At 30.9% G+C, this 25,806-nt stretch overlaps 1 protein-coding gene across 2 annotated transcripts; it reads right to left on the bottom strand.

Annotated features, from left to right (window-relative positions):
* Positions 1-4,538: 4,538 nt before the first annotated feature.
* On the bottom strand, positions 4,539-25,776 carry LOC143072509 (transmembrane protein 128-like). Of its 2 annotated transcripts, none has more exons than XM_076247457.1 (4): positions 25,706-25,776; positions 15,306-15,519; positions 14,275-14,442; positions 4,539-8,917 (listed from the first exon to the last, which is right to left on the bottom strand). In XM_076247457.1, the coding sequence occupies exons 1-4, from the start codon at positions 25,737-25,739 to the stop codon at positions 8,812-8,814; spliced, it is 522 nt and encodes a 173-aa protein (XP_076103572.1). In that variant the 5' UTR covers positions 25,740-25,776; the 3' UTR covers positions 4,539-8,811. The 2 variants fall into 2 exon arrangements, with proteins under 2 accessions (XP_076103572.1, XP_076103571.1); XM_076247456.1 differs by having other exon boundaries at positions 25,631-25,772.
* Between the last annotated feature and the right edge of the window lie 30 nt (positions 25,777-25,806).

Raw genomic sequence — 25,806 nt, forward strand, 5'->3', positions numbered from 1 at the left:
TTTAAAAAAAATGTGGATTTTCTTGTACAATCAATATTTCTAAAAAAGTGTAAATATTTTTATCCAATTTTTAGATACACAATTTAGTTTTTGGTGTGTGTAACAAGTTCCAGCAAATTCAATATGAAATTTAGCTACAGAAATTGCTTCCAGTGGGTTTCAAAGGGTCCAAAAACCCCAAAATTGCTTGTACGAAATTGAAAAACTAGTCTTTTTTAAATGCTGGTTTTAATACCCAGCTGAAATTAATATTTTTCTTTTGTTATTATAAATATATAGGTATCACTGCAGGTATGTATACACAAATACAGGGAATTATTAGATTTTATTAGCATTTTTTTTTAATTTTCATTTCGTACTTAAAAAAATGTCAACTACATAACACAAATGAAATAATGTTGCCAATAAACAACTGATTATATCCCGTGTAACTAAGGAAGTGCTCTCTACTTACTCTTCATCCTCTGATGACGTGCTTAAAGTTACAGGATGACATCATTGATTCATTTCATTATAGATTAGTTTTGGTGAGTACAAATTACTCCGTAATTTTATTCTATGTCAACTTTGTAACGGCAAAAACATTGATAAATTTTGGCATAAATATTTTTTTTTACATAAATTATTCAAAGTCTGTAATACTGACTCTAATTCAATAAAAACCATTTATCTGGTAGTATTAGGGTCAAGAAAAACATCCAAAAACCACAAATAGGTCAACTACATAACGGTCAACTACATAACGCAGTGAATCGTTATGTAGTTGACAAAAAGCATTATGTAGTTGACAATGCTGAATTAAATTCACTTTAAAATATGTTTCTAAAAAGTGTTATTTCAACCATGTTAACTGTTTTGAAAAAAGTGTGATGATTTTTATGGAAATATATATCAAGCAAAATGTAAACATTATTAAAAAAAAATTAGGGACCGAAACTAAATCCGTTATGTAGTTGACATATGTCCCATACTTGTTTCTATGTTATTTTTTAAAATATTTTTGTAGTAGCATTTAAGATTGCATATTTTTATTTCAGGTTGTATTGTTGTTAAACTATTCAATTTCACATATTAAAGTTGAAAATTGAATATTTTTTTGTATTGTTATTTCACAACTGAAATATCCACATTTTTTGAAAATGACCCATCTAGGCTTTGAGACTAGAGCAGACATTATCAGCCACGTTACAATGTGTTGGGAGTCTTTATCAAGCTTAATTTCGTCAAGTGTATAACTGTCTATGGGACTGGGAAAAACAGTTATAGAATGATAAACAGATGATTGAATTTTCTACGTATAGATTTTTGTAAAATATCCAGCTTCTCTTAATAATGTGAAGCTTTTCCTCATTTGTCGCACACACTCGATTGTGGCTGATATTTTACAATGTCAGTGTAGTTAACTGAATAATCTATACTTATCTGTCAGAAATAAAGGCAATAATAGAAATGATGTTAATCAGACTGAGATCAGGTCTTAAATATATTTTTCGGTCTTTGAAAAGTCACATACAAGCTTATATATAGGATGCTAATCCCAACAGCACTTACATAATGATATATTATTGTAAAATGGTTTGCATTAAATACAAACAATATTGCTTTTATTTTAGTGCAATCAAAGTAGAATAAATATATTATACAAATACTCATAGTATGGCTTTAGGCATAAGCTGAAAAATTTCTAACATAGTTATTTCATCAATGACTCTTACACAACAAAGTATGATACAGTTCCTGAGATAGAGGCAATCAGGCTTTGCAATCATAAAAATTTCAAGTACAATAACAGCACTCGAACTCAGAAATCAAAATACTGGATTTGCTGATTCGCGAACAAAAGTTGTATTTGTAGTACTTTGAGAACTGAGTTGAGTTTATTCATCTGAAGTCTAGGATTTGAGGTCTATATTTGTTTTACTATTTCTATCATTTTGTCATAAGAATCTGATTCTGTACTCATGTTTATTACGTGAAATGTTATTTGTTTTATTTTCACATCAGTTTAAAATTGAATGAACAAAAAGTAAAATCAAACTGAGGTTCACATTATCCATATTTGAATTATTTTTTTTGGGTCATGTGAGTTAACCGTTACTTAACGGTCACATATGAAATAAATATTAAACATCTTTGTTTCAATATTACAGTCTTACAAAACTGTTACTTTAAATATATAATTTCATATATAATAGAAGTATAAAGATGACTCTTAGCAATTTTGTTGTAAGAGCTACAATATGAAATGTTGACCAAATTCAACAACATGTATTCAAATCAACCCTAAGACAAATCTGTCTGTGTTGTCAAATCTTTGGTTATCTAACTTCCTGAAATATTGAATAGTTTATAGATCTTTCTTTATAAAGTAAATGCATTATTTACTAGTAATCTCTCTTATAAAGTTTGCTTTGTCTTTTGTTTTCAGAAGGTTACCAATTTAAAATGGTTCAACTGTACTTAAAATGCATTTTGAAACATATCAAACTGATCATGTGTAATTATTTTATATGTTAGGATATGTGTAATTATAACATATGCAAATCACAATTGTAACAAAATTGCTCCTAAATTTTGTTTTTTTGTCAATATACCATGAATTAGAAAATATCTGGTAAGTGTGCCATGATTATAATGAAGAAAAGAAAGGAGATTTTCTGCAAGCTGATCAATAAAAAGCAACAATCACTGCACAGTATACTGTAAAAAAACCCTGGTTAAAATAAACAAAAGTTCACAGTCAGCATTAAACTGAGCTGTGAGAATACAAAAAGATTAGCAAACACAAGTGTCCTATCCCAGGTAGTGACAAATGGTATGTGCATGGCCTGAATAAACTCATAGCAAATACAAGTGTCCTATCGCAGGTAGTGACAAATGTTAAATGTATGGTCAGCATTAACACATCATACAAACATGTACTTCCACCCTACAGTAAGTACATGGGCCTTATAAAAAGACAAAATTTACAAATCCATAAAAATAATCACAACTTTGGAAAACAAGTACAAAAAAGAGACAGTTATTCCTTATATTGGATATTCTTTTGTTCAATTTAAAAGCTCCAATTACCATTGGAAAATTTCTTTCCAGTAAATCTCACTGAATTTTAGCAAGCAATGTTAGAAAAGTAATTTTAAACTTTGTTATATACAGTATTTGACCTTGTTTTTAAAATGTCTGACATTTGTGACCTCTTTGATATATCTAGGTGTGACATTAACATGGTTTTTGCAGGAAGATTTGGCTAATCACTTTTGAAGTGATTAATATTGCATCTATTTCTAGATAAACTTAATTCAAACTGTCCTATTTTGGATAAATATCAGTTAAGTGGAATAATTTTCTTAGTAACAGCTGCAAAATGTTTGCTTTACATAATATACAATCTAGTAATCTGTGATTTTGTAATAAATTTATCAATATATATGAACTATAACAACAATCACTTACTAACATTGGGAATTGAACAAAATTTTCATCATGGACTTTAGGTGAAAAATGAGACCAATCGGAATTTATCAATTCTATAAAAAAAAATATGATGATGAAATAATGCTGATGATGAACAAAATCAAAGAATATATCCAAAATGAAAAATTTAACTAACAAATATTCATTTACAGTTTTCTCTCGTGAGCTCAATTCAGATTAATTTAAGATTCACGAATTTATCTACAGTTATGTATCTGTACAAAGTTAGATTCAACAGGGAATGCATCCAATGATATTACGAGAATTTTTAAAATGTCTATGGTTTACTTCTCCAGCATGGCAAAAACTGTTGGGTGTTCAAGTTTTAACAGCTTTAAACTTGATGGGCAAATATGTTAGTGTTGAAGCTTTAAATTCATTTAACTTCATACAAATATGAACAGTAAATTTTCAAATTAAGTCACAATAATGTAATCTACATTTTCAATTCATTTATATTTGGACTCTTAAAGGATTATGGAAAATTTTATTCTGTATACCCAATAATGAAAATAACATTACATTGTGTTGAATTTACATTGTTAAAGACTTTTTGGTGTGTGTTTTTAAAAACATTACCATGAATGCATTAGATTCTGAAAAAATGAATTGATTATTTGGTTAACTCATGAATGAATCTAACTGTTAAGAGCTTCTGAATATGAAATGATTAAAATGATACATGTATGCATATAAAATAATACTGAGGATTATAAAATGATTATTACAACATTAACAACACACATGGTCTGGCATTCAAGCCCTAACTATATAATAAATATCTTCTCTATGGAAAAATAATATATCTATTGCTATCTAAAACTCTGAACTCTTTATTCTAATTGTATAAAAATAAATAAAATTAAGGAATGTCGCACCATCTATTTGAAAAAAAAACTATCTAAATATTTTAAATCACTATCTCCATATCTCCATGAAGCAAGAACATGAGCAAGAATTAAAAAAATAATTTTGTGAGCAAGAATCCACACTTAACGAAAAATATTTTTTTACTTTAACTTAGCAGTTTTTTTTTCATCCCCTTAAAAGGTAGCATGACATCATCAGTTTTCTATCGCATCTGACAGAAAATATAAACCTTGAGAGTGAAATGTAATAACAAGGCAACCAGCATTCTTTTCTGATATAAATAATTTTAAAATATAGCAAGTTTACAAAACCAATAAATGAAATATCCTTTTGACAGGTATTAATTATTTTTTCTTGTTTTTACTGCCACTTATAATAAAAAGAAACAAATACATTTTATTTCACTTTTACAAAATAACTTCTTCAACTTTTTGTTTGCATACTCTAATGCTGAGTTCACACGTAATTCGAATTCGATTCGCATTAACTGATTCCAATTAGTTTAATTCGCATTCGAAACGTTTTACATCTTAACGTCAATTCTAATTCGTATTACAAAGCGCATCAAATTTGCTAATACTGTCTAAACGATGTTAACTTTTAATTCGTATTAACAAAAACATATTTCTAATTTAAATCATAAAGTTCTTATATCAAATCTATACATAGCCGAAAGAATCTGACAGAATTACCATAATAATACTGATCTATCAAAATGTACTTACAAAAAAAATATCTCTGAATATACTTCAGGTGCTTTTTGTTAATGTCTCATAAAATTTAGAAGATAAGTTTGTTTTATTGTAGGTCAGCATCGCAATGATACGATATATATATTTCTAACTTAACATCAGCTTTGCAATGATAAGATATATATATTTTCAACTGGACAATCAATCCACCAATTTAAGTATGGTATAAAATCAGTAATGAAAGAAGAAGTTTAGATTTCTTATTTCAACCAGGGCGCAGCTTTATACGACCGCAGAGGTTGAACCCCTGAACAGTTGGGGCAAGTATGGACAAAACATTCAAGCGTGATACAGCTCTGAATTTGGATTGTGATCAAATTTTTGACATTATATGGGTTTTTTACACAAAACAAATGTCAAGATTTTACAAATCAATTAAAGATTTCTTCTTCAAACTTATTTGAATCTAAAATTAAATAGTTGACACAGAATAGGTTTCTGACACAGAATGAATGTGGTCTAATGAACTTAAAATTTTTTTTTTGCCTTTGAGCAATTCACTATGCTGTTGAATATTAATCCTCTCAAAAAAACGTTTGAAGAAATTTTCTTTTTATTTATGAAATCTGAAATGAGAAAAATTTACCCCCCCCCCCCTTTTTTTTTCACATCCCCCTTTCCCTTTTTCCAAAACTGATATCAATTCAAATTTCTAATGGCGTTTGCAACAATAACTACTCTTAAATACATCATAAAATATTAAAATGTAAAATAAAGTGCTTGTTATCACTGAATGGTAAAGATTGGTTGGTAGTAAAAGTGAATATACATTGTATATTGTATAAAACAATGATTTAAGTTGATTCAACTACTATTCTGAACAAAGAAAGATAACTCCAATTGAAAATTTCTTGCTATTGTACAATATTGTGCAATTAGATATTTCTTGCTATTGCGCAATACTGTGCAATTGAAAATATTTGCTATTGAACAATACTGTGCAATTAAAGATTTCTTGCTATTGCGCAATACTGTACTTAATATAATAATTTTGGATCCTGATTTGAACCAACTTGAAAACTGGGTCCATAATCAAAAATGTAAGTACATGTTTAGATTCAGCATATTAAAATAGCATAAGAATTCATTTTTTGTTAAAATCAAACTTAGTTTAATTTTGGACCCTTTGAACTTTAATGTAGACCAATTTGAAAACGGGACCAAAAGTAAGAATCTACATACACAGTTAGATTTGGCAAATCAAAGAACCCCAATTATTCAATTTTTGATGAAATCAAACAGTTTAATTTTGGACCCCGATTTTGACCAACTTGAAAACTGGACCAATAATAAAAAATCTAAGTACATTTTTATATTCAGCATATCAAAGAACCCCAAGGATTCAAGTTTTGTTAAAATCAAACTAAGTTTAATTTTGGACCCTTTGGACCTTAATGTAGACCAATTTGAAAACGGGACCAAAACTTAAGAATCTACATACACAGTTAGATTCAGCATATCAAAGAACCCCAATTATTCATTTTTTGATGAAATCAAACAAAGTTCAATTTTGGACCATTTGGGCCCCTTATTCCTAAACTGTTGAGACCAAAACTCCCAAAATCAAACCCAACCTTCCTTTTATGGTCATAAACCTTGTGTTTAAATTTCATAGATTTCTATTTACTTATACTTAAGTTATGGTGCGAAAACCAAGAATAATGCTTATTTGGGCCCCTTTTTGGCCCCTAATTCCTAAACTGTTGGGACCTCAACTCCAAAAATCAATCCCAATCTTCCTTTTGTGGTCATAAACCTTGTGTTCACATTTCATTGACTTTTATTTACTTATACTAAAGTTATTGTGCGAAAACCAAGAAAATGCTTATTTGGGCCCTTTTTGGCCCCTAATTCCTAAAATATTGGGACCTCAACTCCCAAAATCAATCCCAACCTTCCTTTTGTGGTCATAAACCTTGTGTTAAAATTTTCGTAGATTTCTATTCACTTTTACTAAAGTTAGAGTGCGAAAACTAAAAGTATTCGGGCGACGACGACGACATTGCCAACATCATACCAATATACGACCAAAAATTTTTCAATTTTTGCAGTCGTATAAAAAGCTAGTTGAACAGACTAAAACCTTATAGTTACATTTTAAGCATCAAGCAATATTACACTTTATTAAGTTTCAGTGACAAATAAATACCACTGAAAATTTATCCCTGATCACTAAACAACTGTACACACAGGGTTTTGACTTGAACCAGATTATTACTTAATTATTGTAATTTTAGGAAATTCTGCACACAGATGCATACATAAGATTTCGGAATGCTATTTCTATTCATTGCAATACTATCATAGTCACACTATTAACATTAAAAAAAAATGCGATAAAGGCTGAATTTACAGTTTATGCTATTAATATAAGTTCAACTAGCATCATGTGACTAATGTCCCCAAAAAACACCTTCAGGGTCGGTCAGGGGCATTAGAGACATCCTGGCAACTGTCTGAAAGTAGTACCATAAGTAGTACGAAAAGTAAACAATAAAAATAAATAGGTCTGTGCATGAGTTTAAACATTTGGACTATTGGCAGAGTTCAATTTCGACTGAAAACTGAGTATTTCACTCTATTGATATAAACAGACTATAAAAAAAATCAAATGTAAAAAAAAACAAAAACGAACACAAATAGACATGATTGTCTGCATCCCCAAAATAGCATAAGAAAAATAGGGATAATTACTGAAATTATGACATCAACGTTATGAAAGAAATGAAAATAATATAAATTAGATATGAGTCAATAATAACTGTAAATCAACATGATGTGAAAATGAAAATTAAATAGTAATATAGTTAGTTTAATTCTATTCTCTTGCAACTATGAAGATGAACTTTATAGAAGTCGGGTTGATTCAATCCATAATTTAAATTTTAACACTAAAAATTCTTCAAAACTCACCCTAAAATATCATGAGCTGAAAATATGCAAGAAATTAGACCAAAAAAAATCATTTCTTCAATCCTAGACCTAAAAATGGTAAAGGAATAAGACAAATTTTCATTTAATAAGTTCAATCATATTAGAAAAACTGTGTTTTGATAGTAACAAATAATGCTGAACATAAGGTTCCAGTATAAAACTACCTGTAGTCCTGTATCAGGAATTAGAGGTACTGTGGATTCATTTATTTTCGTGGGTACTAATTTTCGTGGATTGAGGAAAACTTACATGTTCGTAGATATTTGATTTCGTGGTTTTGCCATTGTCTGCATACAAGCCATAAGAAAATTTGTCATTCGTTGAACATTTAATTTCGTGGTTCAACTGTACCCGTGAAATCCACGAAAATTGGTATCCAACGAATAATAATGAATCCACAGTACATATATATATCATTGCATTATTTATTTATAAAGTGCCAAGTGGAATAAATAAAGGCTTGCTGTCTAACTACCCCAAAGCAAACAAAAAAAAATAATAAACTTACAAACAACCATCCCAAATATTTATCAATACAGACTTTGTCTTTTATCATTATGTAAAACCCTCATATCCAAGTCTAAATAGTAAATACTAATAATACATTTTTAAAACAAAAATTATCCTGGAATCATGCAGTTGATTTACAGTGAATTAATCAATTGATGCAATTTTTAACAAATAAAAAGATAAAATTGATCAAAACAACACAGAATAAGGATAAAATCTTTAACACTTCTGTTGTCATGCTGTGTCTTCCTGTAGCCTGTTTATCAGCTCATCAAAAATTTGGTATCATTGCCACCGTCACAACAAAACCCATGAAAAATGTAAATAACATAAATGGGGTGAAAATACTCCATACTGGCCACAATCCAACTGTTACACTGAAAAATACAATGAGAAAATAATTTTTTTTATACTCTTTGTTAAATAGAATAGTGTGATACTTATTACTTTATTATAGAAAACAATATGTTGACCCTAAGATGTTTGTTTCAACTGTGTGATGTTGTGCTGCTGTCTCACTAGCATTTATCACTTTCATTCTTTAATTACAACACTGCCAACAGCTTATGCAATAGGTTATATCTTGTCACAAAAATTGTCATAAAATATTCACCATATCCTTTTTTATTTGAGTTTATTGGTGGAATGCTGTTTCCTTGATGTTTACTACCAGATATATAACCTTTATTCATATATCAACTTATCAAATATTGTCAAACTTATAATGAAGCTATCTAGTAAACTTATACACAATGACATCCATACTTTTCTGAGTAGAATGTAATTACTGATTTTTCAATTCAATTCCTAATAATAATTTCAACAGCTCCTGTAAAAATACAGATAAAATGAACATTATTTGCCATTATTTATGAAATTTCTTCATTAATTACCAACTACTGTAAGGAACATTCTACATGGTCTAAAAGATGACAAAACAAAAACTAGATGTGTCAAAGCGACGCGAATGGCCCTGTCTCAAAAATTTGAAAAATCTGCAATTTCAATAACACATGTGGACACAAACATGATGGTAGTCTCACATATCAAAAATCAGCTCAAAATCTTGAGGCGTATAGAAAACAAGAGGCTCTCAAGAGCCTGAATCGCTCACCTTAATTCTTTTGGTTAAATCTCTCATCAATGATTATTTTGGCTTTTCAATTTATTTAAATGTTTTTTGGATCGTCCTATTTTCTTCAAAAGCCAAAAAAAATAATCATTTTCTCCTATGTTCTATTTTAGCCATAGGAGCTATGTTTCTTGACATACAAGGAAATAAAATATAAAATTTATACTAGATACTCTGAAACTCATTTAGCCTAAGTTTGGCTGAAATTGATACAGCAGTTTCAAAGGAGAAGATTTTTTAAAGCAAGTCAACATGATGAACAAATTGTGAAAAAAGTCTTTAAAGGGCAATAACTCCTTAAGGGGTCAATTGACAATTTTGGTCAACAGGTTGTCTGATTCATCTGAAAATTTCAGGGCAGATAGATCTTGACCTGATAAACATTATTACCCAACGTCAGATTTGCTCTAAATGCTTTGGTTTTTGAGTTATAAGCCAAAAACTGCATTTGACCCCTATGTTCTATTTTTAGCAATGGCGACCATGTTTGTTGATAGATCATAACTTCGGATACAATTTACAAACTAGATACCCTAAGGAACATTCAGTTAAAGTTTGGAAGTATTTGGCCCAGTAGTTTCAGAGGAGAAGATTTTTGTAAAAGATTACTAAGATTTACGAAAAATGGTTAAAAATTGACTATAAAGACCATTTCCATCATGTTGACTTATTTGTAAATCTTACTTTGCTGAACATTATTGCTGTTTACAGTTTATCTCTATCTATAATAATATTCAAGATAATAACCAAAAACAGCAAAATTTCTTTAAAATTACCAATTCAGGGGCAGTAACCCAACAACAGGTTGTCTGATTCATCTGAAAATTTCAGGGCAGATAGATCTTGACCTGATAAACAATATTATCCCATGTCAGATTTGCTCTAAATGCTTTGGTTTTTGAGTTATAAGCCAAAAACTGCATTTGACCCCTATGTTCTATTTTTAGCAATGGCGACCATGTTTGTTGATAGATCACAACTTCGGATATAATTTACAAACTACATACCCTAAGGAACATTCAATTAAAGTTTGGAAGTATTTGGCCCAGTAGTTTCAGAGGAGAAGATTTTTGTAAAAGATTACTAAGATTTACGAAAAATGGTTAAAAATTGACTATAAAGGGCAATAACTCCTAAAGGGGTCAACTGACCATTTCCGTCATGTTGACTTATTTGTAAATCTTACTTTGCTGAACATTATTCCTGTTTACAGTTTTTCTCTATCTATAATAATATTCAAGATAATAACCAAAAACAGCAAAATTTCCTTAAAATTACCAATTCAGGGGCAGCAACCCAACAACGGGTTGTCTGATTCATCTGAAAATTTCAGGGCAGATAGATCTTGACCTGATAAACAATATTACCCCATGTCAGATTTGCTCTAAATGCTTTGGTTTTTGAGTTATAAGCCAAAAACTGCATTTGACCCCTATGTTCTATTTTTAGCAATGGCGACCATGTTTGTTGATAGATCAAAACTTCGGATACAATTTATAAATTAGATACCCTAAGGAACATTCAGTTTAAGTTTGAAAGTATTTGGCCCAGTAGTTTCAGAGGAGAAGATTCAAGAAATAGTTTACGACGACAGACGACGACAGACGACGGACGCCAAGTGATGGCATAAGCTCACTTGTCCCTTCGGGACAGGTGAGCTAAAAAGTCTGTACAACTGTGATTTCCAACAATTTTTAAAGTTGCAAACCCTTAATTTTGGTAAAAATTAGCGGAGCAGAACACAACTTAAACTTGATCTGTATCTCATCATGGTTAGCTCACATACCAAAAATCAGCCCAATATCTGAAAGCATTTAGAAACCAGATGCTCCACAGGGCGCAGCTTTATACGACCGTAGAGGTCGAACCCTGAACAGTTGGTGTAAGTATGGACACAACATTTAAGCTTGATACAGCTCTGAATTTGGATTGTGATTAAATAGTTGACACAACATAGGTTTCTGACACAGAATGAATGTGGTCTAAAAACTTAAACTTAAAAATTTAAATTGGACATTTACCTATTATGGTCCAATATTCAAAATCTAAATACATGGTTAGATTCAGCATATCATAGAACCCCAACAATTCAATTTTTGATGAACCAATTTGATAACCGGGCCCAAATATTAACAAGAGGCTGTTAGAACGACAGCAAACCGGATTTATTAACATTTATTTGTGTCCTGGCAATATCACAAGAACCATAACTGATGAATGCTGAAAGTGAAAATCGTCAATATCAAATTTGACCTCCATTTTCTAGTCAGTATCAACATAAATTTGAAAAGCTTAGATTGAATGGTTCATTAGTAAATGCAACAACGTGAATGGAAACACCATTTTACGATCTTTCAAGAACCATAACTCCTGAACGGTAAAAGTCAAAATCGTCATTATTAAACTTGACCTCTATTTTGTCATCAGTAACAACATATAAAAATTTCAAAAGCTTTGGTTGAATGGTTTATGAGAAAATGCACGGACACGACTGGAAACACCATTTTTCAATCTTTCAAGAACCATAACTCCTGAACGGTAAAAGTCAAAATCGTTATTATTTTACTTGACCTCCATTTTGTCATCAGTAACAATATATTAAAATTTGGGAAGCTTTGGTAGAACAGTTCATGCGTAAATGCACGGACACGACTGGAAACTCCATTTTTCAATCTTTCAAGAACCATAACTCCTGAACCGTAAAAGTCAAAATCGTCATTATTGAACTTGACCTCCATTTTGTCATCAGTAACAACATATTAAAATTTGGGAAGCTTTGGTAGAACAGTTCATGCGTAAATGCACGGACACGACTGGAAACTCCATTTTTCAATCTTTCAAGAACCATAACTCCTGAACGGTAAAAGTCAAAATCGCCATTATTGAACTTGACCTTCATTTAGTTGTCAGTAACAACATATTAAAATTTTAAAAGCTTTGGTTTAACGGTTCATGAGTTAATGCACGGACAACATTTGATTGCCGCCCGCCCGCCCTACATCCCCAAATCATTTATCGACCTTTTTGTCACAAAAATCCGGTTTAAAAATCTAAATAAATGGTTCGATTCAGCATATTGAAAAACCCCATATATTCAATTTTTGTTAAAATTAAGCTAAGTTTAATTTATTGGACCCTTTGGACCTTAATGTAGACCAATTTGAAAACAGGACCAAAAATCAAGAATCTGAATACACGGTTAGATTTGGCATATCAAAGAACCCGAATAACTCATTTTTTGATGTAATCAAACAAAGTTTAATTTTGGCCCCTTTTTGCCCCTAATTCGTTGGGACCAAAACTCCCAAAATCAATCCCAACCTTCCTTTTGTGGTCACAAACCTTGTGTCAAAATTTCATAGATTTCTATTTACTTAAACTAAAGTTATACTGCGAAAACCAAGAAAATGCTTATTGGGGCCCTTTTTGGCCCCTAATTCCTAAAATGTTGGGACTGAAACTCCCAAAATCAATCCCAACCTTTCTTTTGTGGTCATAGACCTTATATTAAAATTTCATAGATTTCTGTTTACTTATACTAAGGTTATTGTGCGAAAACCAAGAAAAATGCTTATATGGGCCCTTTTTGACCATTAATTCCTAAACTGTTGGGACTTTTATGGTCATTAACCTTGTGCTTAAATTTCATAGATTTCTATTTAATTTTACTAAAGATAGAGTGCGAAAACCAAATGTCTTCGGACGACGACGACGCGAACATGATACCGATATACTTCCAAAAAAATTTCAATTTTTTGCGGTCGTATAAAAAGATCCGTATAACTGTGATTTTTAAATATTTATAAAAGTCCAAAGCCCCAAATTACAGCAAAAATTAGCGAAGCAGAACGAAACTTAAACTTCATCTGTAACTCATCTTGTTTAACTCACATGCCAAAAACCATCCCAATATCTGAAAGCATTTAGAAAAAAGTCTCTATAACTGTATTTTCAAGAATTTTTGAAAGTCAAAAGCCTGTAATTTCGGTAAAAATTAGCGGAGCGGAAGGAAACTTAAACTTGATCTGTCACTCATCATCGTTAACTCACATACCAAAAATCCGCCAAATATCTGAAGGCATTTAGAAAAAAACTCGGTATAACTGTGATTTTCAACAATTTATCAAAGCACATAATTTTGGTAAAAATTAGCGGAGCAGAACGAAACTTAAACTTGATCTGTAACTCATCATGGTAAACTCACATACAAAAATCAGCCAAATATCTGAAGGCATTTAGAAAAAAACTCTGTATTATGGTTTGTTGTGGAATGACGGAATGACGGCATTACGGAATTTCAGAATTTAGGAATTACGGACAAGGGTAAAACTATATGGCACCGACAACTTCGTTGCAGGGCTATAACAAGTGCAAAATTATTTATTAATAGTAAACCAAATCTCAATGAGATGACTTACCGGTAAATTATTTCTTTATAAAAAGAAAAAAAATTTGACCTTTAATTCCAAACTACTGTTTAATTTTAGGACAAAAAGCTTTCATTGCAATTCATTAATTGCAAATCTGACATTTTCCAGACCCAAGGGGTCACTGCCCATCAACTTATGATATTGTAGGATATGATTTATGTTGACTTCTTACCACACTCCTCCCATTATAAAAGCTCCTGTAGCTATAGGTATTGCTGCAGGACAAGTCTTTTCCCAATCATCAGAACTCATTTTCTTAATCCAGGATAAATAAACAATTAGGAATCCTGCTATTCCAATATTGATCAAAATCAAAATGGCACCAATGTTGAACCATAATCTATAAAATTATAAAAGAAACTCTAAGGTAATCTCTGGATTCAGTGATTTAGATATCTAACCAATTTAATCTAAGCTATATATAATTTACATTGATATCCCTTTGATTCAAAACAAAATGAATTAGATATCTGAAAAGTTTCAAAATAAAATCTGCAATATGTTAGATAATATTTAAATATGGAATCTGCTTAATTTTGGACATAACTTATATAGCAGGACCTTTATTTTCTCAAGACTTGACACAATGTAGATCCATTTATATCTTAAGAAAATATATACACATCCATTAAGCAACTTGCATGTTCGTATAGATCATATTCTTACGAGGGATTTTTATATTTTTGAAAATAAAAATATAGTGTTCAGTGCAAATACAGGGTTCTCACTAAGCTAAGGCAAATCCATGAGGGTTGGACTCATGACAATCAATCTCGAAATGGTTAGTCCAAAGATGCATCAAGATTGAAAAGTTCGTATAAAATGAATACACATAGTGACACATCATCATGATCATCATTTAATATCAAAAGTTTAAAAGTTATCTGAATTTATTGACACTTCATAGCTCTACTAGGTCATAAGGACTAAATTAATAAATTAAATTGCAAAAAAGTACCTTCTTTTTACTGTTGGGCTAAAAATGATGAGTCCCTTGACTTGCCTTATAAAATCCCTAGTGAGAACCCTGAATATAATGTCGCAAAAATGTAAAATTGGAATATTTGAAGTTTCTTTATCAAACTGTGTCAAGCAAACTTATACATTGCTAAATTATATCACTGTGAGGTGGGTTACAAAAGGCCAAACATGACATAAAGTATCTATGAAAATTAGATGGTTTATAGTATATTTTATGCGTACCTGTTTACCCTGGGATCATACCTCACGGCAACATAGAAATCTGTGTAGTAAAACAATGCAATAGAACCTATGAACCATAAAATATTCTGTATGCTGTATGGATAGTCTTTAGTTCTGTATTTTTCAAACTTTTTCTCAAACTTTTGCTGTGTCTTACTGTCCATATTCTGACTCAAAGTATATTTTTCATTAGGCTTCTCTTTGTCTAGAGCATCTAAAATAAATAAATGCACGACTTAATTGAGTCATATGTCTTCACATAGTCAACAGCCAGGGTAATATACTTTAATTTATTATTTTGATAATCATAGACGTTAAAAACATAAAGGAGTAGGGGCTTTAAGGCCTGGTTTTGGCCCAAGAAAATAAAAGATGTAATAAATGTTTCAAATTGGCACATAATGTTTTGAAATGCATATGGTAAAGAAATATAAAGGAAAATCATCAAGATTTTTATCTGATGACATCACAATTACGTCATAATATGTACTGTTTTCACAAAAACAATGAAAATACAGAATTTATGCAGTTTTCTATCTTTATTTCTGTTGTGGAAACATCGTGCGCAGCCAAGAAACAACAAAATAATTTAACAGAATCCTTATTATAACTATTGACATTATCTCACCAAATATACAGTTGTTTCTTGGGTGCGCACATACTTTTTCAATCTAAAATATACTTAAAAAATTTGATGAAACCAGATGCTCCACAGGGCGCAGCTTTATACGACCGCAGAGGTTGAACCCTGAACGGTTGGGGCAAGTATGGACACAACATTCAAGCTGGATACAGCTCTAAATTTTGATTGTGATTAAATAGTTGACACAGCATAGGTTTCTGACACAGAATGAATGTGGTCTAATGAACTTAAATTTTTTTTTTTGCCTTTGAGCAATTCACTATACTGTTGAATATTAATCCTCTCAAAAAAATGTTTGAAGAAATTTTCTTTTTATTTATGAAATCTGAAATGAGAAAAATTTAACCCCCCCCCCTCCCCCCCCCCCCCATTTGTTTTCAAATCCCCCTTTCCCTTTTTCCAAAACTGATCTCAATTCAAATTTCTAATGGAGTTTGCAACAATAACTACTCATTTAAATACATCATAAAATATTAAAATGTAACAAAAGGTGTTTGTTATCACTGAATGGTAAAGATTGTTTTAATTTATCAGTTGGTAGTAAAAGTGAATATACATTGTAATTGTATAAAACAATGATTTAAGTTGACTCAACTACTATTCTGGACAAAGAAAGATAACTCCAATCAATTGAAAATTTCTTGCTATTGCACAATATTGTGCAATTAGATATTTCTGGCTATTGCGCAATATTGTGCAATTGAAAATATTTGCTATTGCTCAATACTGTGCAATTGAAGATTTCTTGCTATTGCGCAATACTGAGCAATTGAAAATTTCTTGCTATTGCACAATACTGTGCAATTGAAGATTTCTTGCTATTGCTGAATACTGTGCAATTGAAAATTTCTTGCTTTTGCACAATACTTAATATAATAATTTTGGATCCTGATTTGAACCAACTTGAAAACTGGGCCAATAATCAAAAATCTAAGTACATGTTTAGATTCAACATATTAAAGAACCCCAATTATTCAATTTTTGATGAAATCAAACAAAGTTCAATTTTGGACCCTTTGTGCCCCTTATTCCTAAACTGTTGGGACCACAACTCCCAAAATCAAACCCAACCTTCCTTTTACGGTCATAAACCTTGTGTTTAAATTTCATAGATTTCTATTTACTTATACTTAAGTTATTGTGCGAAAACCAAGAATAATGCTTATTTGGGCCCTTTTTTGGCCCCTAATTCCTAAACTGTTGGGACCAAAACTCCCAAAATCAATCCCAACCTTCCTTTTGTGGTCATAAACCTTGTGTCAAAATTTTATAGATTTCTATTCACTTAAACTAAAGTTATAGTGCGAAAACCAAGAAAATGCTCATTTGGGCTCTTTTTGGCCCCCAATTCCTAAAATGTTGGGACCAAAACTCCTAAAATCAATCCCAACCTTCCTTTTGTGGTCATAAACCTTGTGTCAAAATTTCATTGATTTCTATTCACTTTTACTAAAGTTAGAGTGCCAAAACTAAAAGTATTCGGACGACGACGACGACGACGCCAACGTGATAGCAATATATACGACGAAAAATTTAAATTTTTGCGGTCGTATAAAAACAAGGAAAATTTTACAAAATATGCAAATTAAGTCATGATTTGTTGCCATGGTAACTTGTTCAGTGTCAAATTTGTTTTTGTTTATCTGAAAAGCTTGAACCTTAATCAAGTTTTCAATAATTTAGGAGTATGTATGATAACTTCTATATTTGCAGTAATTTTGGGCCAAATAAGGGCCTTATTGCCCCTACTCCTTTAGATATGAAAAGACGAAGATGTGGAGTACACATCAATGAGACAGCAAACCAAGGACACACAATAAAACAGAAGACATCTCTGAGACATATCTAAGATGAATGCAGGGCTCACACTACTTCAGAATCATAGCTATATGGAGAAGTGACTTCTGTTTTTGAAATTGAGAGGAAAAAGTGGTGAGATTTGAATGAGAAGTGCTTGTTCACTCACGGCACTTCAAAGATTGGTTTTATTATACATGTAATACAAACGGCCATATGTATCTTATTTTTTTATATTGTTCAATTTGCACCTGAGAGTACAATAAAAGTTCAAATTCAAAATTAATTAATTTTATCACATCTAGTTGCTGTAGTTGCACAATCGTATTAGTCCTCTTGCCCGAAAAACAACCAGTTATATATATTTACAGATCTAACATTGCTGGGTTGATGTTTAGACGAGTTGTATATATATATTTCGCTAAACAAATTAGCTTCATCAGGCGTGTGCATCTCTCAAGGTGAAATCGGATGCATGACAAAAAATATTTTTGTAGCTAAATCTAAACAAGAGTTGAGGAAAAGTGTAACATATTGATTGATGTTGCATAAAATATGTTTGTAGCTACAACTACATGAACTTGGAATAAAAGTTTAACACATTTATAGATGTTCGATTAATTGTATGAATTTCTATAAATTAATTTGTATGATTTCAAGATTGCACATGCCTGATGAAGCTAATTTGTTTAGCGAAATATTGCGTAGTTCTATTTAACATCTAATAGAACTTTTTAATGTATTAATTAGTGTGTTTAAGTTATATTCTTAGACATTTATATAATTTTAATTCAGTAACTGTATCAGTTTATTTTCACAAACTGATCCACGCTTAAATAGATTGAATGTTGATTGTTGCTATTTTTAGACAATATATATATACACATGTATATATATATATATCCTTATCTAGCAAAAATTAAAAAAGATTTTGTTTATATCAAAAAGGAAAAGAAAGTCGTTAGATCAATTAAAATTCAATTTAAAATGTACAGTACAGATAGAGATTTATTATTATGGATGCCTTAATCCATCTAGATGTCAGACTGGTCCAACAGTTGTTCCAGTGTAATTATTGCGAACCCAATTGAACCTTTTCATAGATTCACCTGATAACTACCTGTCCATTTAAACTTTTGGCAGTTCTATTGTCCCATTGAACAAATACAACAGGTATTATTATACCTTATGTATATTTCAAACAATTCTATTGGGTGAAACGTAATCACGTGACATGGAATAATTCAGTTAATTTTCATTCAATTCAAGGAAGGACGAATAACCCTAAAGAATTTACACCCGCGGTGAATAACCCTATTATTCACCGGTGAATAACCTTTTGAGTTTGTTTATTTGTACTTGAGTTACCTCCAATAAAAATCACGTCACAAACGTAAATAAACAAAATGGCAGCGTTCACGTTACACTGGAAGCCCATCGAGAGACGAGGAAATACGGCATTGGACATAAATAGAGCTGAGAGTGGCAGCAGCCGATGATGTCACTTATAAACGGTCCTTTTCAGGGCCATCAATATCTTACAAAGATTCTACTTTTGTTGTATATTCGAGAAAATCGAACACAAATGTATTTTCAAACGTCAGTCTGTGTTCGAAATGCACTTCCACTGTTAGTTCGGTATAATAAAACAATTGTGGCCCCTTAGAATCGATGAATATCCAAAATTGTCAACCCTGAAAAGTTATTTCACTTCGGGCTGCGCCCTCAATGAAATAACCTTCTCGTGTTGACAATTTTGGATATTCACCTCTTCAACGGGCCATAATTGTATATTGTTCTCTGTATAGTTTATTCACTCAGACCTTTAAATTTCTTCTAAAAGAAATCTATCATTCATTGATTAATCTACCAGACCAAAACTCCCAAAATCAATCCCAACCTTCCTTTTATAGTCATAAACCTTGTGTTTAAATTTCGTAGATTTCTATTTACTTAAACTAAAGTTATAGAGCCAAAACCAAATGTCTTCGGACGACAATTTTTGAGGTCGTATAAAAATTAAGGATTAAATGAAAATGTATGTACCCTTTTTTTGTTTCAATGTTAAACATATGGAAATTTTATAGAAAATCCACAGCCTTTCCCCTTGTATTCTAATTTTAGTTCATTTATATATTGTGGAGTTTAGAATGACAACCATTGTCACTGAACTAGTACACAATTTTGTTTATGGGCCAGCTGAAGCAGGCCTCCACGTGCTGGAGTTTCACACTGTGTTGAAGACCCATTGGTGGCCTTCAGTTGTTTTCTGCTCTTTGGTCGGGTTGTTGTCTCTTTGACACATTCCCCATTTCCATTCTCAATTTATATTTGACAATTAAGAGCTAGATAGATAAAGGGTTCTTGAATAAAGTGTTACATGTGTAGCAATGATTTCATTATAACAAGTTTATAAAATAAGATACAAAAATGTATTGGTTAAAATAAATATAAATATGGCCCAATTCAAGTACAGCTTGTAGGATGTGCTCAACTTAAATAATTTAGCACAAGTTTTTTTTTAGAGTGTTTAAGACTATTTGTAAACAACAAACAAACACTAGCACATCTATGTTTAAAACTTTAAAACAAAAATATTTGCAATAAGGTCCATGTATTTTCTGAAAAATAATTGGGTTTATTTGCCACAAAATCCCCATTTTCAATAAAATGCAATAAAACACATTATTGCTTAGAACGAAGTTTCCCTTTGTACCAAATGGCACATCTCTATTATTCATTATTATATATTTGCACTTAAGATATAACAGTCAGGGGTACTAATTGAAGATGTAAAAAAAACATACTTTCATTTTGTACATGTACATAAGTTAATTATAAAGTTTGAATAATCTCCCCTTAATTTTCTCAAAAAATCACTTGTAAGTGATTTTTTTTTACAATCCCACAAATATTCTCAAGTTTCGAAATGTAAAAACATGCTTTTAATGATTTTTCCCAGGTTAGCTAATAATTTTTTATTAGAACTCAATTCATCAAAGAAACTGATTGTGCAAAGATCTTAATATTCTTATAAGTATTTGTGCAAGGACTTCAAAAATTGCTCCTTGCGGCTTTGTAAATCAGCAGTGTTCTGAAGATAAAAGACAAATGTGATTTTCATTGTCCATGAAATTAGACTTAAATGATTAATAAAGACGTCTGCAAAGGGCAGACAATTTAAAATTCTATTAGAGCAAATAATTCCTAAGAATTTAAGAAAAGAAGATAGGATGACTTTTCACTTACATGTACATGTATATAAGTAAAAAATCTGAAGGTCTAAGTAACCTTACTAAGCCAATTTTTTTTACCTATACTTATAAGTATCCTAAAAATTTACTTATATGAGTATATTTATATTACTTTTATGAGTATTATAGTAATATTACTTCTTCAAGTAAAAAAAAATAGTACCAGGTCTGATGTATAATTTCACTTTAAAATAAAAAAAAATGTTTTACACATGTCTAAAGAACTGTCAAAAGGAGTCATTATTCAAAAAGAAACCAATGAAAAGGGTGCACACAATGTGGGGCTCAAATGTGAAAGGGGCAAATATGAATGGAATCCGGGTCCATTCGCACCCAATCGTGTTTGCGGCAGGGATGGGGTCGATTACTTTAAAATGTAATCGATTACATTACAATTACACCCTTTTTCATATGTAATCGATTACATAAGATTACTTTTCTTTAAAGTAATCATGATTACTTTAGATTACATTGTATATTGCAATATCAAAGTTTTTTTTATAATTTTTTTATCCTCACAAAAAAGCTAATTTTGGACTTGGTGATTTTTTTTAAAGCCTTAAATTATTCATCTTAATTAAAAGAGTTTATAGACAAGTACGTATACAGTGTAACATGTGTAATTTGATAAAATAGCTATTACAGACAAGTGCATGTCCTTTCTCTAAAGATATAAGTTAACTTTATTTTTTTTCTACAAATTTTAACCAACTGCCTAATTAACCTAAAACCTGAACAAATAAGGAAAAATTAATTAAGTATAGTTTTATTGTCTGTTGGGACATAATTGACACATCAATTAATGTTTTTACAGGTGTTAATCACCACTTCCATTTTTTTTAACAAACAATAGGTGAGCTTTGATATTAAAATTTTATTGTCTTAATAACAATATCAATAAAGTTAAAAGTGGTTGATTGTCATTCTTTTGTTTGAAATTTTTTAATACCTTATCTAATTAATAATTATTGTCAGGTGAAAACACAAAACAGCTTTGTAACTTAGGAAAGTATATACATTTCTCTTTAAATTAAGAAACAGTTTATTTTAATAAAATATATTTTGTACTAATGAAACTTCTGATATGATGTAAGCGGCAAGCAGAAAATAGGGTTAAAACGTCATTTCTTTAGATTGTAACATAATAGCTGGACATTAAAAAAGTTCAGGTGTTCAGTCGAGACTATCAAATCATTCATATTTTGCAGATTATCTTAAACCTCTGGTTATGCACATTTTGAATACCAAGTCATTTTGAAATAAAAAAAATTGCAATTACATATTTTTTCTTGCCGATTCTTCCAATCCGATTATTAGTCCTTCCAAATTACTACTTCTTACACATAACGAAGATAATTCCAAACTTATCTACCATGATCGTTTTTGATTTTTTTTCGATGAATTTCGTGTGATGTCCGAGTCCGAATCCGAACAATTCTGTAATACGAAAATGCAGGGAAATATGTTGAATTTGTATAAGTTTTAGGTCAAAAACTCTAATTTATGCTTATTTAATGTTACAAGTTACACCGTATTTTTGCCGTTTTCTATATGTCCGTTTCATGCTGTATAGATTAAATTTTAATTTAGCTTACTATTAATGTGGATTTTAATGGCATGCATTTATTATTTTATCATAAAAAAATTCTTCTTCTTATTTTTATTCAAAAATATCTTAAACACCATTGTATAGAACTATTTAAAAAGCCCATTTTACAGTTGCCGTCAACTTTGTGCAAGCCGTCTTGACACAATTCGTAAAATATATATTTATAACAAAAACTCCGGAGATTTTCATGAAAATTTCAGACATGAAAATAGAAAAGCAATATCTTTGTTATAATACAACGAGTGTCAACAATTTGTTTAAAATAAAACTAGAGGGTCTAAGGACCCTGTGTCGCTCACCTGATATTTTTATTTACAATTGATGCATGATAAATGCAACTGTTGTACTGTCTTTAATTTCAGAGATATAATACTAAAAAGTGCGTTTGAAACCTATGTTTTATTTCAGCCATGTGGGCAGGCAGGGTAATCATACACAGTGGTCCCTGGATATCCTAGTGGTGATTTAAACCAAGTTTGTTTTAATTTGACAGTTGTTTCAGGGGAGAATTTTGTAAAATTTATCTAAGGAGAAATGCAAAGTAATGAGAAAGTTGTGAAGTTGTTTTGTTGTTGCGCAACCCCCCCGCTCCCCCTTTGCCAAAAAAACCAAAAAGGTAATAAAAAATTATCATATAAGGGCAATCTATATCCTATTAATGATTTCTGCAAAATTCAGTTGATTGTGCCAGGGTTGTATAGCCAGCTGATGTCGTAAAAAACTCTCTTTTGTTGTTGCAGATAGATCTTGACCTGATAAACAATTTTTCCACATGTCAGATTTGCTCTAAATGCTTTGGTTTTTGAGTGATAAACCAAAAACTGCATTTTACCCCTATGTTCTATTTTTAACCATGGCAGCCATCTTGGTTGGTTGGCCAGGTCACCTGACACAATTTTTAAACTAAATACCCGAATGATGATTGTGGCCAAGTTTGGTTTAATTTGGCCCATTAGTTTCAGAGGAGAAGATTTTTGTAAAAGATAACTAAGATTTACGAAAAATGGTTAAAAATTGACTATAAAGGTCAATAACTCCTAAAGGGGTCAACAGACCATTTTGGTCATGTTGACTTATTTGTAGATCTTACTTTGCTGAACATTTTTGCTGTTTACAGTTTATCTCTATCTATAATAATATTCAAGATAACCAAAAACAGCAAAATTTCCTTAAAATTACCAATTCAGGGGCAGCTACCTATCAACGGGTTGTCCGATTCATCTCAAAATTTCAGGGCAGATAGATCTTGACCTGATAAACAATTTTACCCATGTCAGATTTGCTCTAAATGCTTTGGTTTTTGAGTGATAAGGCAAAAACTGCATTTTAACCCTATGTTCTATTTTTAGCCATGGCGGCCATCTTGGTTGGTTGGGCGAGTCACCGGACACAATTTTTAAACTAGATACCCTAATAATGATTTTGGCCAATGTTTGGTTAAATTTGGCCTAGCAGTTTCAGAGGAGAAGATTTTTGTAAAAGTTAACGACGCCGGACGCCAAGTGATGAGAAAAGCTCACTTGGCCCTTTGGGCCAGGTGAGCTAAAAATGGGATCGAAATATGCAGTCTTCACCAAAAACTTTTTCAACTACTAGTCCGAAGACCAATATTCTGACATTTTTCTTATTGGGCCAAACAAAATTTGGCAAAATCTTACAAGTCCGAATGAAATTTTACTAGTCTGGGGCATCGGACTAGTGGCTAACCGTGCAGACTGAATATGATAAATATTGTTTAAACAAAATGAATTGTTTCAAAGAGACTAACGGGAAATATGTCAAAATATAAAGCACGACCAAATTGTTTTACTTGCGACAAATGATTGACAGGTGTGAATAGATGTAGAGGCTCCGACAGGGAAAGTTGTATCAAAAGGAAAATAACAGTTTATTCACAATGCCTATACATATTTTATAAATACGATATGTTGGCCTTATTTTTAGAATTGTGTTTCTAATAATAACATATAAAAGAACAGGACGTTAAAAGGGGGAAATACTATAACCATCAACGAAAACTCTTATAATTTACGGGATTGATGTCTCAACAATTTGATTTAAACTTCGACTGAAAACAGTCCTGGTTGTTATAATTTTGAATTAGATGAAATATTTACGGTATACAAATACAAAATAGTTTATTAGCACAAAACTATTACAATAATTGGCAACACAATATATTGTTAAAATCGTCTTTATTTCATTTTCAAATTATAAAAAAAAATCCCAAATTCATGATATTTAATTTGAATTTGAATTTGAATTCTTTCTCTTTGAATACAAAACAATATTTTACATTTATCTATCCTCCATAAATACTAATATATCTGTACAGGTAAAATTTAATTCTAATCAAGCTGGAACAGATTGATTTACGACCTTCCACTTGGATATTGCACAGGTTAATATCACAGCAGGTGTTTATTACACTGGGACAACAACTGTCCGACCAGTCTGACATCTAGACGGATTAAGACATCCATAAAAATAAGTCTTTACCCGTACTGTACATGTATGTGCTAATATTTAAATTTCAAGTGTTATTCGGTCATTACAAGTGTTATTCGGATAATAACAGTGTTATTCAGTCATTCATGTTACCCCTGGCCTTGTTGTAAGCTAACAGGAACAGGTAATAAACGTAACTGGACAAAAAGTTGCATACCCGGATCATCTATAATTTGCCATATCAATTATCATGTTTAATTTTGTGTGCATGACTCAATATATATTGTAACGTTCCGCTGTTTACTTGTCAGGATATACTTATACATGTAATTGCTATGCTTATACCGACTCGAAATAAAGCTTTATGACTTATGAGCCACAAGAAGAAGAGTCACTGTTGAATATTTTTTGTTATGATTTAATTATTGTATCTGTATCTGTATCTGTAGTGGTACGTGTAGAATCCTGTTTAGGCTTTTATACACGGTGAAACACATTATAACACATTGTTAAACAATTCAAAGGGATTTAAACATTTAAGAATTGAAATTAAAGCACCCTAAATAAAATTAACCTGGGTCTATAACTTCTAAATAAGCCCCGGCAATTTTTCTTTGAACCCGATGTCTGATATTTTCCATATTAGTACAATCAGTCACCAACAAATTTTCGGTCTCTGCCATTTTTTATTTTCCAATAAATATTCTACCCTAATCTTCTATGCGTTTGAATAATGACAGAGAGACGAAC

This window comes from Mytilus galloprovincialis, chromosome 4 (genome assembly GCF_965363235.1).
Source record: "Mytilus galloprovincialis chromosome 4, xbMytGall1.hap1.1, whole genome shotgun sequence".
NCBI classification, from domain to species: Eukaryota; Metazoa; Mollusca; class Bivalvia; order Mytilida; family Mytilidae; genus Mytilus; species Mytilus galloprovincialis.

Excerpts from the sequence above, each read along its gene's own strand:
- LOC143072509 (XM_076247456.1), bottom strand. The coding sequence starts at position 25,739 with ATGGCAGAGACCGAAAATTTGTTGGTGACTGATTGTACTAATATGGAA. Across the intron at positions 15,520-25,630 it reads TTTAGAAGTTATAGACCCAG|ATGCTCTAGACAAAGAGAAG; the intron begins GTTAATTTTATT and ends TATTTATTTTAG. Across the intron at positions 14,443-15,305 it reads TATGATCCCAGGGTAAACAG|ATTATGGTTCAACATTGGTG; the intron begins GTACGCATAAAA and ends ATAATTTTATAG.